The 16,849-nt window shown below is 41.6% G+C and overlaps 1 protein-coding gene across 10 annotated transcripts in view; it reads left to right on the top strand.

Moving 5' to 3' along the window:
• pcif1 (phosphorylated CTD interacting factor 1) overlaps positions 1-16,849 on the top strand; it is a 106,106-nt gene that overhangs the window by 71,786 nt on the left and 17,471 nt on the right. For all 10 annotated transcript variants that reach the window (XR_004415479.1, XR_004415480.1, XM_033041964.1 and 7 more), the window contains 4 exons: positions 1,681-1,843; positions 4,433-4,605; positions 8,468-8,554; positions 9,676-9,860. Coding sequence is in view for 8 of the 10 variants with exons in the window: in XM_033041964.1 (XP_032897855.1) it covers positions 1,681-1,843; positions 4,433-4,605; positions 8,468-8,554; positions 9,676-9,860 (608 nt within the window). In the remaining 2 variants the exon portion in view is untranslated. The remainder of the gene's footprint in view (positions 1-1,680; positions 1,844-4,432; positions 4,606-8,467; positions 8,555-9,675; positions 9,861-16,849) is intronic.

The following is a 16,849-nucleotide window of genomic DNA, read 5'->3' as shown; positions in this document are numbered from 1 at the left end:
TTGATTTGCTCTTTGTTTATTCTACTGCAGTTGTACACGGTCTTGGTGAGACTACACCTGGAGTATTGCGTATAGTGTTGGTCTCCTAATCTGAGGAAGGACATTATTGCCATAGAGGGAGTGCAGAGAAGGTTCACCAGACTGATTCCTGGGATGTCATGGACTTTCATATGAGGAAAGACTGGATAGACTCGGCTTGTACTCGCTAGAATTTAGGAGATTGAGGGGGGATCTTATAGAAACGTACAACATTCTTAAGGGATTGGACAGGCTAGATGCAGGAGGATTGTTCCAGATGTTGGGGAAGTCCAGGACAAGGGGTCACAGCTTAAGGATAAGGGGGAAATCCTTTAGGACCGAGATGAGAAAAACATTTTTCACACAGAGAGTGGTGAATGTGGTGAATCTCTGGAACTCTCTGCCACAGAAGGTAGTTGAGGCCAGTTCATTAGCTATATTTAAGAGGGAGTTAGATGTGGCCCTTGTGGCTAAAGGGATCAGGGGGTATGGAGAGAAGGCAGGTACAGGATACTGAGTTGGATGATCAGCCATGATCATATTGAATGGCGGTGCAGGCTCGAAGGGCCGAATGGCCTACTCCTGCACCTATGTTCTATGTTTCTATGTTTACCAGTCAAGCTGCATTTTAAAGAGAACACCGAGTTATATTCCAAAGTCAGTTTGTATAGAAGCTTTGAAGTCAACAAAAAAAATTCTTCAGAGCTTGCCACATTACTCCTTTTTCAGCTTAACAATATATAGACAACAAAAAATCCAAGAACAATTAGAGTGGCAGCTGAAGAAATCAACCAGGTTGTTACCATTAATTTTGTGGGTAATTAGCTTAGATGGGGGGTGTGGAAGATTGCAACCTTCACGAGGTCCGCCCTGTTTCGACGAATGCAATCAACCCGGTGTGCACAATCAAATAAGATCAAATACAACAAGTTGTCCCACAACTTTAGGCTGTGCACGCCATTCACAAAAAGAAGAAGAAGCTTAGATGGTGGGGGAATTTGGGAATGCAACATTGAGTTCCAAAATGGCAACACTGAAATCAAACCAACTTTGCACATTGATGGACATCATGATCTTCCAACTATAATTATTTACAATATGCACCACCAATATGCTGCTTGCTGTCACTTCTCCTGAATACAATTTTAGACATTTAACAACACAGATGATTATGATTCTAGTTTCTTAATGTAACTTGAGGCACAGAAATGAAATCGAAAACATTATTGTATTAATAGAACCTTTTTAATGGAGGAGCTATGGCCGTGACGGAATGAATTTTTATCTTGGAATGACGTAGTGGTTTTGGTCTTAGTGAGGGTTGGTCTACTCTAGTGGATTGGGCTTTAAAGTTACAAATGGATACTGGAGGGATTGTCTTCAATGAGGCTGCTGCGTTCACTTCTCCTTGTAATGCCACTCATCTGCCACCAGGCCAGGCAGGATTCAGCCCTGTGCTTTGCTGAAACGACACAAGCTCTCAGGGGAAGCCACTGCATATTGTCTCAGCGGCTCGATCAAGCTGTGCAGCAATAAGATCGGTTGTACGAGAGCTAAGCCCTGAATAAGATTCTTGCCACAGTTACTCTTTACAAATGCTTCTTTGTAAAAATATATTGTGATCTAATCTGTTGCATGAGTCCTGACACTTATTTTTTGCAGGAGCGGCTTGATCATTTGCGGAAGCAATGTGGACCTCATGTAGCAGCAGTGGCTAAAGATTCAGTAGAAGCAATCTGTGGGAAGATCTATTGCATATCTGGTGAATATGTGAAGCGTGTCCGAGAGAAGCATTTAGCAGTACTGTGCGACTGCAATATGTCAGGTGAGCTATGCAGACAATGACAAATCAATAGCAAGGATTTTTTTTTTTGTGGGTTTAGCATCGTAGGCATCCATTGCACATCTCTAGTTAACTTGGTGGCTGTTGGAATACTTCTGCGGGCCATTAATTAGCCAGTGATTTTGCAGTGAAGGAAGGACTGATCCTATATTAATGAACAGGTCTGTTCATCTTTCCCTAAATCAATCTCTTGTTTGTTCACATCTACTACTTGATTCACACTGTTGACAAAACTTTTCCTAAATCACTTTTTTATACTTTTATCTCTTGGTTTCATTCTTTGCTATGTTGGCTCATCAGTTTAGCCCCCATGCCTTTCTCTTAAAGGCAACCTTGAGAAAAGTTGGAAGGCACAGTGGTGCAGTTGGTAGAGTTGCTGCCTCATAGTGCCATAGACCCGGGTTCAATCCTTACCTGTGTGGTGTTTGCACATTCTCACTGTGACTGCATTGGTTTACTCTGAGTACTTCGGTTTCTTCCCACCATCCATAGGCCACTAAGCTTGTAGGTTAACTGGCATTTGTCCTTAATGTACAGCAAGGCGATGGGAAAGTAGGATAAAATTGGGCTAGTTTGAATGGGTCAGTGTGGACTCAGTGGGCCGAACGACAACTTTCTACGCAGTGTCTGTGACATTAAAACTAAAAGTCCAATGTGTGCAGGATAACAGAGCTTTACTGTTCTAATTTCTTTGAGTTTCCTTTTCACACTAGAAATGTTGGCATTCACTATCTTCTAGAGGTGTTCTGTACCTTCTATGAAGACAGATACAAAATATCTGATTAATTTCACTGCCATTTCTTATTCACCTTTATAACGTCTCCTGCTCACCTATAAAAGATTCACATTACTTTCTACTACTTTTATTGGTATATCTGGACAAATACAACTGCACTCCTTGCTCCAAGTATGGCTTTGTTAAAGTCCATATAGACAGCGCCCAGCGCCCGCCCTCAACGATCCTCTTGGTGACCTGACCTCTTCAAAAACTCTATTAGATTTACAAGACACAATTTCCCACATACAAGGCCATGCTGACATTCTCTAATCAGTCCCTGCCTATCCAAATACAGATCAATCCAGTCCCTCAACATCTTTCCTATCACTGAAGACAAGGTTCTTTAGTAACTTGTCAGTTTCTTTGTTGAACTAAATTAAGGCGCATGTTGCAATCAAAAGCGCTTGAACAATTGGTTGGGAATAAGTCTGTAGTTCCCTACCTCTTAAATAATAGTACAACATTAGCTACCCTCCAGTCTTTCAAAACTTCACATGTGCTAAAGATGTTGCAAATATCTCTACAGTCCTCTACAATTTATTCCTCAGCTTCCCACAAGATCCGATGATGCACTTGGCCAGACCCTGGGGGTTTATCTACATGAATGCCCTTTAAAACCATCAATACCCCCTCTTTGGTAATTTGTATGTGGTTCAAGACATTACCACTCATTAAAACCCGACGAGAAATATTAATTTAATATATCCCCCATCTGTTGTGGTTCTGCCCAAAGACAGCCATGCTGATCGTTAAGGGGACCTATTCTTTCCTTAGCCACCATTTCACTCTTAATATACCTGTAGAATCTCTTGGGGATTTTCCTTTACCCTGTCTGCTAGATCCATTTCATGTCCCATTTTAGCCCCCTGATTGCCTTCTTAAGTATACTCCAACATTATACTCACTGGGAATGGGGGTGTGGTGGGGGATTGTTTGATTCTGACTACCAACAATTTGCATATGCCACTTTCTCTTTCTGGACCAGCTCCTCAACGCCTCTCATCAATCAGGATTACTTAAACTTGTCAACCTTCCCCTTCACCCTAACAGGAACATGCTTCCCTGTAATCTTGCTATCTCACTTTTGCCAGCCTTCCCCTTTATAGCAAAAGACTTTACCCATTCCACTTGTGCAAGCTTCCACGTAATACCTCCAAAATCGGCCATGACCCAAATTAGGACGTGGATCCAGTCTTATTTTTCTCAATAACTACTTTAAAACTTTTGGAATTATGGTAATTAGTTCAAAAGTGCTCCCCTACTGACAAGCGGTGAGGCCTGCAATCCAATGACTGTGGCAAAATCCACACTGTGCAGGCTATTCCTGAGTGAGGTGAGCAGAATGTACCTGAACAATCTTTTGCATTGTCTGGTATATACCAACAATAATGTAACTACTGGAACAGCTTGGCTAGAGACACAGCCGGTGCTATAGATGGTTGTTTGGTTCCACGGCCATTGTTTCATCTATTTCTTCTCAACCATTTCTTGATATCATTTGGAATGATGGGTCTTTGTCCCAAACATTATGGAGGGCACTGTATGTTAATGCGTTTAATAGCATAAATGTTAATAGAAATCTTCTTATTCCCCAGGCGATCCATTCTGAAATCTTTCAAGTCACTTACACTTTTTCTTCATATGTTGAAAACATTCATTTTTATATATTTGATTTACAATTTTATTCCCCACAGTACATCTACTTTATACTTTGTACATTATATATTTAACTTCATATTTCAGTTTTCATTCTGATTCAAGTTTATGAACTTTTACTGTTTGCTTTCTCACAGAAGAGTTGGAGAGGCCCGAGGTAACGGACAGATTGGTGTATTGTTATCCGTCAAGGCTTGCATACTCTACGATTCCACTCCCACGCGTTGAAATGCACTTTGAGAGTGATATTGCCTGTGTACGATATAAAGGAGAAGTTAGGAAAATCAGCCGGAATTACTTAAATAAATTGGTGAGTCTTTTACTGTTTTTGTCTGGTCATCTCGGGCAAGTGAATATGAAATGGATTTTGTTTTGAAATGGATTTTGTTTTAAATCATAGAAAGACAGAAAAAGCTGGATGAACTCAGCGGGACAGGCAGCATCTCTGGAGAGAAGGAATGGGATGACATTTTGGGATGATAAAGGAAACAGGCTATTGTTAGCTGTTTGTTGGGTGGAAACGAGAAGCTAATGCGACTTGGGTGGGGGAGGGATAGAGAGAGAGGAAATCCCAGGGTTACCTGAAGTGGTATATTCATACCACTGGGCTGTAAACTATCCAAGCGAATATGAGAAGCTGTTCCTCCAATTTGCGTTTAGCCTCACTGACAATGGAGGAGACCTAGGACAGAAAGGTCTGTGTGGGAATGGGAAGGAGAATTAAAGTGTTTAGCAACCAGGAGATCAGGTAGGTTCAGGTGGACTGAGCAAAGGTGTTCAGCGAAACAATCGGCCAGTCTACGTTTGGTCTCGCCGATGTATAAGAGTCCACATCTTGACCAACGGATACAGTAGATGACGTCGGAAGAGGTGCAAGTGAACCTCTGCCTAACCTGAAAGGACGGTCGGGGTCCCTGGTCAGAGTTGATGGAGGAGGTATAGGGACAGGTGTTGCATCTTCTGCGGTTGCAGGTGAAAGTACCTGGGTGGGGGTGGTTTGGGTGGGAAGGGATGAGTTAACCAGGGAGTTGCGGAGGGAACGATCTCTGCGGAAGGCGGAAAGGGGGGGGGGGAAATCTGGCTGGTGGTGGGATCCCGTTGGAGGTGGCGGAAATTTCAGAGGATTATGTGCTGCATGCAATGGCTGATGGGGTGGAAGGTAAGGACTAGGGAGACTCTGTCTCTGTTGCGACTAGATGGAGGAGGAGCAAGGGCGGAGCTGCGGGGTACCGACGAGACACGAGTGAGGGCCTCATCAATGATGGGAGAGGGGAATCCCTGTTCCCTAGAGAATGAGGACTTCTTGGATGTCCTGGTATGGAACACCTCATCTTGGACGCAGATGTCGCGTAGATGGTGGAATTGGGAATAGGGTATAGAGTCTTTGCAAGAAGCAGGGTCGGAAGAAGTGTACTCGAGATAGTTATGTGAGTCAGTGGGTTTGTAATAGACATCAGTCAAAAGTCTATTTCCTGTGATGGAGACTGTGTGATCAAGAAAGGGGAGGAAGGTGTCTGAGATGGTCCAAGTAAATTTGAGAGCAGGATGGAAATGGTGGTGAAGTTGATGAAATCCATGAGTTCTGCATGGGTGGATTGTTGAGGCTAAATGCAAATTGAAGGAACAGCATCTCATATTTCGCTTGGGGCAGCTTGCAGCCCAGTGGTATGAAATTATTTCTCTCACTTCAGATAGTCCCGGCATTCCCTCTCTCTCTATCCGTCCCCCACCCAAGTCATACCGGGTTCTCGTTTTCACCCAACAAAAGTCTGAAGAATGGTTTCGGCCCGAAACGTCACCTATTTCCTTCGCTCCATAGATGCTGCTGCACCCGCTGTGTTTCTCCAGCATTTTTGTGTACCTTAAACAGCTAACAATGGCCTGTTTCCTTTACCATCGTTATTTTTTTGCATATCTTTTATTCATTGTTCTTTATCTCTACATCATCGTCTATATCTCTCGTTTCCCTTATCCCTAACCAGTCTGAAGAAGGGTCTTAACCTGAAACGTCACCCATTCCTTCTCTCCAGAGATGCTGCTTGTCCCGTTGAGTTACTCCAGCTTTTTGCGTCTATCTTCGGTTTAAACCAGCATCTGCAGATCCTTCCTACACATTATTTTGAATCATAGTGTGAGATGTACTTATTTGCGTAGGTTTAATTTTATTATTGTTACGTGTACCGAGGTATTGTGAAAAGCTTTAATTTGCATGCTATCCAATCAAATCATACATATAATCAAGCCAAATCTATCCCTTTGTAGCCTCCTTACTCCCTATGTTCTCTGCTCAACCTATTTTTCTACTTTGTGTCATTGGGGAATTTAGCAGTCCTTCCTTCAATGCGTCTATCTAATTTTTTTAATATAGATTATTATTAATTGAGCTTACCACTCATTAGATTTGTCAGCCACAGGTGACCCACTTATTGCAACACCAGGTTTACTGACAGTCAGCCAATCCTATCGTTAATATATTACCTTCTACACCATGAGCTTTTATCTTTTACACCAACCTTTCATGCAGCAAAGCATCAAATACATTCTGCAAATCTAAATATAGTACATCCACCAGTTCTCCTTCATCCACTGCACATAAACTTCAATAAACTGGACACATATGGTTTCTCTTTCACCAAACATTTTGACTTTGCCTAATTACTTTGAATGTTTCTCAGTGCCCTGCTACAAACATCTTTAGTAATAGTTATTTACCCCCGTCCCCCTCATGGCAGATGTTAAGCTAACTGGCTTTAAATAAAATAATTACCGTTGTCTATTTTCCCATATAATGGAGCATTCCCTAAACCTGTGAAATTTAACAATCCCATAAAAGATATTTATCTTATCCCTCAGATAAGATCTGTCAGATTAGCAAAGGACCTTGAAGCCTGCAATTCAAGCCATTAATTCAGGACTACATAGTGTTTATAAATTTTCAAATTCTTCCATCTTCCTAATCCTGATTTACAGCTGTTTCTGAGATGTTACTTTCATTCTTTATCATATCCAAAGCAAAATACCCATGAACGTCAAAATCAAAAAAGCCAATACATAGCTTAAAGAGCCAGACAAGTATGAGATGTCAGGAGGAATCATAAATCAATAATGAGGTAGCATGGAGAATACAAAAATCATTAATGAGATGCCATTGAGTCTGACACAATCAGTAAAGTGTCATTAGGTAGTAGAAAATGTACAGTAAACCCTCGCTATAATGGACCATACAGGGGGAGATGGTGTCTGTTATTACTGCTATAGCTGAATAAGGGGGTTTATGTACAGTAGTAATGAAAAAACACCCAATAAACATACACTAAACAATAAACAATAAAGGGCATAAAATAAACAGTACCTTGCGATGGCACAGTGACGTCACGGCAGAGTTGCTACCTGACAGTGCCAGAGACCCGAGTTCGATCCTGACCTTGGGTGTTCCCTGTGGCAGCGTGGGCTTTCTCCGGGTGCTCCGGTTTCCTCCCACATTGCGGAGACGTATAGGTTTGTGGTGTGGTTGGGCTATATGGGTCGCCGCTGCCTCGTGACGCCAAGGGCCCAGGTTCGATCCTGGCCTCAGGTGCCCCCTCCTCTGGGGGGGGGGGGGTCACCTACGCTGTCACAATGCCTTTGTCTTTGCAATATGGGAGGGAAGAACCATTACTGTGGGAGGAAAGATAGAACCACTGTGGTCGCTCTATCCTAAATAAAGTGAATTATCCCTAATGTGTAGGATGCAAGTAGTGAACGTGATCACTGGTCGGCACAGACTCGGTGTTTCCACACTATCTCTAAACTAAACTAAGCTAAAATGTTCAAAAAACACCATCCGCTCCATCCACCTAGTGGTCATTCCGTGAATCAACAAATTTGGTCTACGACACATTTGGTCCACTAATCCAAATCTGTTATAAAGTGGTCCGTTAAAACGAGGGTTTATGGTATTGAGAGAACACAGGCAGTAAAATCAGCAGTGAGTTGGAGCCAGATACTTCCATTCTTATCTCCATGTCACACATCTGTGCAGAGAAAGAAGAAGTCAGGCGACATCTGTGGAAAGCGTCACGTTTTTGGGTCTGCAACCTTGCGTTTTCTTTGTTACTGTGCTAATGTTTATTTAGTAGTTAAATCAACAGTGAAGTGACTTGGTTTTTAATCATTTTATTGTCCTTTTTTAGGAACAGTTGTATAGGTACAGTTGTATTGATGATCCACGGTTTGAAAAGTTTGTGGCAAGAGTCTGGTGTTTACTCAGGCGATACCAGGTAAGCTGAGGGCCATTCAATTCAAGGATACACATTTTTTCCCTCTGATTCCAGACAAGGTTTTACCTCTGCATCCCAAGTGCTTTTCACAGAACATGGATTGAGTTTTAGGGTTGTTTATTGGCTCTTCACGTATTATAAAAAGCTGTTTTTCTTCTGTTTGTCCTGTGACAAATATAAATTTAACAATAATCTGCCGTCAATGAGAATTCCAAATGCTGACTAGAAGTTTTGGTATTTGTATTCTTTTGAAAATTCACTCGTGATTTGTTTGTTGTATTTAAAGGGTGTTCTTTTGTTGTTGATGGTCCACTCAATTTGAACTAGTTCTGGCACAAACTCCTCATTTTGAAATTTGTGTAACTATATCATGGATTATAATGCAATTAAATTCTCACAATATCAGTCTGGACAAAGTGTGAAAACTAGCTGGCTCTGCAAGAGCTGTCAGGCAGACCACACATTGAAACACGACCCTAGCTACCAAATTTTTGAAGTACAATTTTGGTTGAGGGGATCATGAGCACACAGATGCCTGCCTGCTAATTGACAGGGTGTTGAGCATTACGAGTGTATTCCCACATGGATTCAAGGCACTGGTACCAATAGCAAATTTGTTTCTATGTCCAAAGTACTTAAAAAAACAATTTCCTAGAAACCCATCTCCGACCAACTGCCACCTTAGGTCCCAAACCTCTGTTCTCCTCTCGATGAATTTTTCAGAGATTGAGAGTGACCAAAAATTCTTGAGAGTAGAGAAATCGCTTAACAGGAGCAGGTGAGCTGGAATTCAGTCGATCCATTTACAACAAAGTGTTAGAAACATAGAAAATAGGTGCAGGAGGAGGCCATTCGGCCCTTCGAGCCAGCACCGCCATTCATTGTGATCATAGCTGATCGTCCCAAATCAATGACCTGTGCCTGCCTTCTCCCCATATCCCTTGATTCCACTAGCCCCTAGAATAGAAACATAGAATGTTTGGTTTGCTGTGGTGTTTCCCTCCAGCTATACAGCTGTACTCCTCAAAGCTGCGATTCATCATCATTAAACAAATGTAGGCTCTTGCTGGCAATTCAATGTGTAAAGAAAGGATTTGATAGTGGGATTTCTCTTTTTTCAGTCCATGTTTGGTCCTGGAACACATGAAGGCACTGGGCTGCAAGGGGCATTACCAGTATCTGTATTTGAAACATTGAACAAGCAGTTTGGTGTGACGTTCGAGTGCTTTGCATCACCATTGAACTGTTACTTCAGACAGTATTGCTCTGCGTTCCCTGACACCGATGGCTACTTTGGTTCCAGGGGGTAAGTCTGATATCATAATAGATTATAGAGCTGGTCAGTTTGTTAATAAATCTCCAATGAAAATCAGAGTTTAGTTGCTTTCTGTAGCTGTTTTGAGATGGTAATAATAATAATAATAATAATAATAATAAATTTTATTTATGGGCGCCTTTCAAGAGTCTCAAGGACACCTTACAAAAATTTAGCAGGTAGAGGAAAAACATGTAAGGGGAATGAAATAAATAGTAGACTAGTACACAAAGTAAAGACAGAATTCAATTCAAAACACAATATGAGGCAATTAATGCACAGATGAAAAGGGAGGGGGACGTGGGGCTAAGGATAGGCAGAGGTGAAGAGATGGATCTTGAGGTGGGACTGGAAGATGGTGAGGGACACGGAATTGCGGGTCAGTTGGGGGAGGGAGTTCCAGAGCCTGGGAGCTGCCCTGGAGAAGGCTCTGTCCCCAAAACTGCGGAGATTGGACTTGTGGATGAAGAGGAGACCGGCTGATGTGGATCTGAGGGACCGTGAGGGTTGGTAGGGGGAGAGGAGGTCAGTGAGATATGGGGGGGCCAGATGGTGGAGGGCTTTGTAGGTGAGGACCATGATTTTGTAGGTGATCCGGTGGGAGATGGGAAGCCAGTGAAGTTGTTTGAGGACTGGAATGATGTGATGCCAGGATTTGGTGTGGGTGATGAGTCGGGTGGCTGCGTTCTGGACCAGTTGGAGTCGGTTGATGTAGGTGGAGCTGATGCCAAGGAGAAGTGAGTTGTAATAGTCCAGTCGGGAGGAGATGAAGGCATGGATGAGTCTTTCAGCAGCGGGAGGTGTGAGAGAGGGTCTGAGTTTGACGATGTTGCGGAGATGAAAGAAGGAGGTTTTAATGACATGGCGGATGTGAGGCTCAAGGGAGAGGGTGGAATCAAAGATCACGCCAAGGTTGCGGGCCTGGGGGGATGGTTATGTATCTTAATCGTTTCATATTTTGACTTTGGTTATTGATTTTTTTTAAATGGTTTGCTTTTGTGTTTTGTCTTTTGGATTCTCTCCCTTGTGTTTTTTGTTTGTTTCTCATTAATGACCCATTTGTTTTACTTTCTAAGCTTGTTTTATGTTTCACTTGAGCTTTTCACGAGCCTTTCACTTTAAGACAGATGGCACAATAGGCTAAGTGTTCGGCTGGCAACCGGAAGGTAGCTGGTTCGAATCCCGCTTGGAGTGCATACTGTCGTTGTGTCCTTGGGCAAGACACTTCACCCACCTTTGCCTGTGTGTGTCCTTGGGCAAGACACTTCACCCACCTTTGCCTGTCTGTATGGAAGTAATTGTGTGAAGCACTTTGGGGTCAATGCAAGTTGACTAAAAATGTGCTATATAAATAAAGACATTAAGACTAATTATAATCTCATCTGTCTGGTGGAAATTGCACAGATTCGAGTCAGGCTCTCATTTCCCTCTGTGCCCCTTTTTATTTTTCATTGGCTTCACTGGAGCTTAATTAAGTATGGGTGTAAATGTGAATGGTTGAGTCGTTTTTCTGCACCAAGAGAGGTTGAAAGGAGGAAAACGGTGTGAAAATGGAGTATAATTAGGGGCAAGAAGGTGCCCATGCAAATTTTGTACAGGCTCACTGGCCATGAAATTCTATTGCTCATGATGCCCAAGGCATTGTGACTGATAGAATAGAGTTTACATACTTAAGCATACAGTTTATTTCCATGGTGGTAAAGAGACAGGATAGGGAGTGGGTTGATAGAGGATATACTGGTAAATATGGCCCCAATAAAACATCAGCAGTGTTGGGTGGTGGACAGTACCAAGGGAAATATTTAAAAGAGGACCTACCTGTGAGGTGATAGGCACCTTGAACCCATAGCATCAAAGCAGGTAAGCTTTCCCCCTTGGTTTTAAAGTTAGTTAAATGCTCAAGCAGGCTTCACTACCAGTAAAGGCCTGTTTTAGTGTGGTAAAACGCATGGAAGAATTTTACAATCCAACTCCAATTTACAGAAATGTACAATACATAGGCAAAGGAGCTGATCACATTTAATGATTGTTTTAGATAAAATTGGAAAAAAATGCCATAGAAAAGATTTTAATTTCATGCCATCAAAGTATCACTATTTGACCAAAGTTTCCTGCACATGTGTGCCTCATACAGTCCTGTCACTTATCTTTAGCTTAGTTTAGTTTAGAGATACAGCACGGAAATAGGCCCTTCGGCCCACCGTCCGCCATGACCAGCGATCCCCACACTCTGACACTATTCTACACACACTAGGGACAATTTACATTTATACCAAGCCAATTAGCCTACAAACCTGTACGTCTTTGGAGTGTGGGAGGAAACTGGAGGTTCTCGGAAAAAAACGATGCCGGTCACGGGGAGAACGTATAAACTCCATACAAACAGCACCTGTAGTTAGGATCAAACCTGGGTCTCTAGCGCTGTAAGGCAGCAACTCTAATGCTGCGCCATAGGCTTGTGTGCTTTCTCCATTGCCTTCACTGTGACATTAAAAGAGAGTTAGATAGAACTCTGTGAGGCGAGCGGAATCAAGGGATATGGGGAGAAGGCAGGCACGCGCTACTGATTGTGGATGATCAGCCATGATCACAATGAATGGCGATGCTGGCTCAAAGGGCCAAATGGCCTCTTCCTGCACCTATTTTCTATGTCTTTGTCTAAGTCTATTAATGTCCGTGCCTTGCTTCTCACATGAACCTCTGTCCAATCCTATTACTTCCTTCTTATGCATTTCTTTCCCTCTCCTCTCTCACTCCCAACCATGCCACTTTTTGTCCCTATCCATGCCTGTCCTTTTACTGCGTATGGTCTCATTTACATTTCTCTCTTATTCCCTCGTCTCCTTCTTACTATCATGCCTGTTTCTCATTCCCACGTATCTCTTATTTGCACAACCATCTTTCTCACTTACATCTCCTACTCACATGTATGTCTCATTCCTGTTTTTCCATTAATCCCATTTGCCTCTCATTCCCATGTACGTTTTCCCTATCATGTCAAAGTGTCACTTTTGTGCTTCATTTACTGTAAATGCGTGCCTCTGTTTCAATCCTCTCTGAATTCAAACCAGGTTTTTCATGATGTTTTGCATCCTCTTCCCTGAAAAAAGCACCTAATAATATTTTTTAAAATTCATATATTTTGGTGGTCAATTACTATGGTAAAAGTGTCAGTGACAGAGTATCAATTACTTAGATTATTTGCACAGCAAGAAGGGGAAGCCCAGGAAAATGTAGTGCAAATTAGATATATAATAAAGCTCATTGAACTGCTTATCAATACTTTTTCTTGGATCAATGATTTCTATCCTGACCAAGGAAATTGGAAATTGAAAATTACTAATTGTAGTATTAAAATAGATGGCAGGCCAGGCAGTAAATGTAGAGAACATTAGAAAAATAAAATCTTAGGTAAAATCCTACATTCCGATAACATTTGAGTTGATTTGTTTCTCTGTGATACTTTCCAGCTGCTAAATAATTATAACATCCAATAGAAAAATAATAGATGTGAAGCTTTGATTATTTGATACCTGCCCACTTTTGCCAACTCATTTACTTCATGTAAGATCTTGTGCGTTATCTGTGATAAGGCCCATTTCTAGGCATTCATTGTAAGATTTGAATTAACTATAAGATTAGGTTTATTTTTGTGTTATCACTCATCTTGTAGGATTATCCCATTTAATATTACAGGATGTTCCACCTGTTCATCTAGCCAAGCTCAACTTTTCTTTATCTTCACAATTCCTATTTCTCTCCACTCATTTATACAGAAATAAATGCAATCTAACCTTCAGTGCAAAGGCATAAATACCATTATCAGGACTAGCAGCATTGCTATCAATATCTATTGTAACTATATTAGAAGCCTTTGTACTGATATCAATGACACTTAGCTCGAGTGATATATAATGCACTGATACCAATACTTGATTGCCATGTAATAATATGTTTATCAATATGGGAAACAGACTTGTATCCAAAGTCCTGGAAAATTGATCTGAAGACGTTGGTTTGAACACATGGTTTTACAAATCTGGTATACAATTAAACTAGTATCATTTGCAATGATCACCAAATGATCTTAAAAACGTACTTGATTCATAAATGTGTGTTAGGGCAGGAGATGTAGCATCCACACCTGGTTGGGCCTTGTTATTACTCCAGACTCAGGATATTTACCTCTTATCAGCCATCTGAAATCGTCAGGCAAAACACTCTGTTTAAACACATTGAATCAGGGAGGTATGGTCAGATACTGGTACCATTGCCTGTGAAGTCGGAGACAGTAAAACTGGGAGAACTGGGGAGGGGATGGAGGCAAGTCCCGAGAAAACAAACGTGGCTGTGGTAACGGGTCTGGGTTAAGATGTGGTCATAGAGTTATAGGGAAGGAGGAATCACAGAGGTGGAGCAGTGAGAGAGGATGTTGCTGAACTCATCGGAGAGAGGAGGAGAACTTCTTCAAAGTAGACATACCTTGTGGACATTTCGCAGTGGAGCAGACAAAATGTGTAGGAAAGAACTGTAGATGCTGGTTTAAATCGAAGGTAGACACAAAATGCTGGAGTAAAGGAATAGGATATTTTGTAGGTCGAGACTCTTCTTTAGACTGATGTCAGGGGAGTGGGTGGGACGTAATAAAGACCCATCATTTATTTATTTGCCTCTGTATCACAATTTGAGATTTGTAATAGGAATAGTCACATATGGGTAAAGTGCACATTATCTGATTTTATTAAAGGCCATTTTTAAACATTTTGATTTCACCATGTAAAAATTACAATAGTGTTTATACATAGTCCCTCCATTTCAGGGCACCATATGTTTGGGACACAGCAATGTCATTTAAATGAAAGTAGTCATGTTTAGTATTTTGTTCCATATCCTTTGCATGCAATGACTGCTTGAAGTCTGCGATTCATGGACATCACCAGTTGCTGGGTATCTTCTCTGGTGAAGCACTGCCAGACCTGTATTGCAGCCATCTTTAGCTTGTGCTTGTTTTGGGGGCTAGTCCCCCAACTGTGGTTGCTCTTTTAAGTTGCTCTTGCCAAACTGTAACCCGGCCATCCTATTTTAGCGGCTAACCAGTGGTTTACTTCTTGCAGTGTAGCTTTTCTATGTCTGTTCATGAAGTCTTCTGCAGATAGTGGTCATTGACAAATCCACACCTGATTCCTGTAAAGTGTTTCTGATCTGTCGGACAGGTATTTGAGGATTTTTCTTTATTATAGAGAGAATTCTTCTGTCATCAGCTGTGGGGGTCTTCCTTGGCCTGCCAATCCCTTTGCGATTGGTAAGCTCACCAGTGCTCTCTATCTTCTTAATGATGTTCCAAACAGTTGATTTTGGTAAGCCTAAGGTTTGGCTGATGTCTCTAACAGTTTTATTCTTGTTTCTCAGTCACATAATGGCCTATTTGACATTCATTTGCACAACTTTGGTCCTCATGTTGATAAACAGCAATAAAAGTTTCCAACGGTGATGGAAAGACTGGAGGAAAGACTAGGTGCTGAGAGCTCCCTTATACCCGGATTAAGAAGGCATTTAAACATACCTGAGCAGTTACAAACGCCTGTGAAGTCATGTCCCAAACATTATGGTGCCCTGAAATGGGGGGACTATGTATAAACACTACTGTAATTTCTACATGGTGAGAAGGAATGTCACCCATTCCTTCTCTCCAGAGATGCTGCCTGTCCCGCTGAGTTACTCCAGCATTTTGTATCTATCTTCGGTTTAAACCAGCATCTGCAGCTCATTCCTACACATGCCAAGTTAAACTAATCTCCTCTGCAAATGTTGAAATAGTTATTGAAATTATTATGATCAATAGAATTTCAACTGGATTTCAGGAATAGAGAACCTCTGTTGGAAATTGTTATGTTGGAAAGGATCAGAAGGTTAATGAAGGTTGCCCCATGATTAAGAAACGTAGAACCCTCTTTAGACACTTACTTGAAAAAATTAGAAAAGATAGAATTGTTCATAGTATAGGAATGTTGAGAGACATTTTAATTAAGCTTGTTCAAAATTATGAAGGATTATGAAGGTCCTAGTTGTTGGCTTGTTGCATTTGTCTTACATGTGACTTTGTTGCAGCTGACCATATATTATTGATGTTTCCCTATTCTGGTGGAAATTGACACATTAACACATCACGAGTTAACCAAGATTTGCGATGTTGCTGAAAGCATGCCTCTGCAGATTAAGAAGATATAAAGCAAGGACATAGAAAAGAAAAGATAGGAATTATTTTCAGTAATAACATGAGTTGCATTTCATTTGATGACTATAGGTTCATATAATGTAAGATATTTTGGAAAACAGGAAAGGATAACATGCTAAGAATTTAAAAGTTCTTTGACGGGGGCCAGATGAGCATATGAATGTGGCACTGAATAATTCCAATTAGATTCCAATCGAGGATTACATTGCTTGCTAATTTAGATAACCACATTGACTGAAAATTAATCTCAACAACCTGCTGTTGAATGCAGTGTATCAGGATATAGAAAGATTATGAATAATCTGAGTTCACTACCTCTCTAACTCATCTTACAAAATTATTTGTAATTGCGTTTGTAATTGCTCAGGTGTGTATAAATGATTCTTGACACAGGCAAGGAATACTTTCAGGGCAACAGGTGAGAATATTAAAAAAACACCAGCAAAAATGTACTGCTGATCTTAAAAATGATGCCAAGGCTCTTGTGACATTTGCAGATAGCCATTCTGGCTGCAGTTCCCAAGTCAGCTCGCCTGCCCCGGGACCGGCTGTGGCGCCCAGGTCGCCTGCGTGCCCCGGGACGAGCTGCGATTCCCAGGTCGCCTGTGTGCCCCGGGACGAGCTGCAGTTTCCAGATAAGCTAGCGTCCCCGAGACTGGCTACAGTTCCCAGGTCGCCAAAATGAATTGAAAGAAAATACGCCTGCGGGCCAGATGATTTCGGGTTACGGGCCGGATCTGGCCCG

This window comes from Amblyraja radiata, chromosome 23 (assembly GCF_010909765.2).
Source record: "Amblyraja radiata isolate CabotCenter1 chromosome 23, sAmbRad1.1.pri, whole genome shotgun sequence".
Taxonomy (NCBI): Eukaryota; Metazoa; Chordata; class Chondrichthyes; order Rajiformes; family Rajidae; genus Amblyraja; species Amblyraja radiata.
Note: the sequence above shows the minus strand (reverse complement) of the source record. Positions and strands in the feature narration are given on the sequence as shown.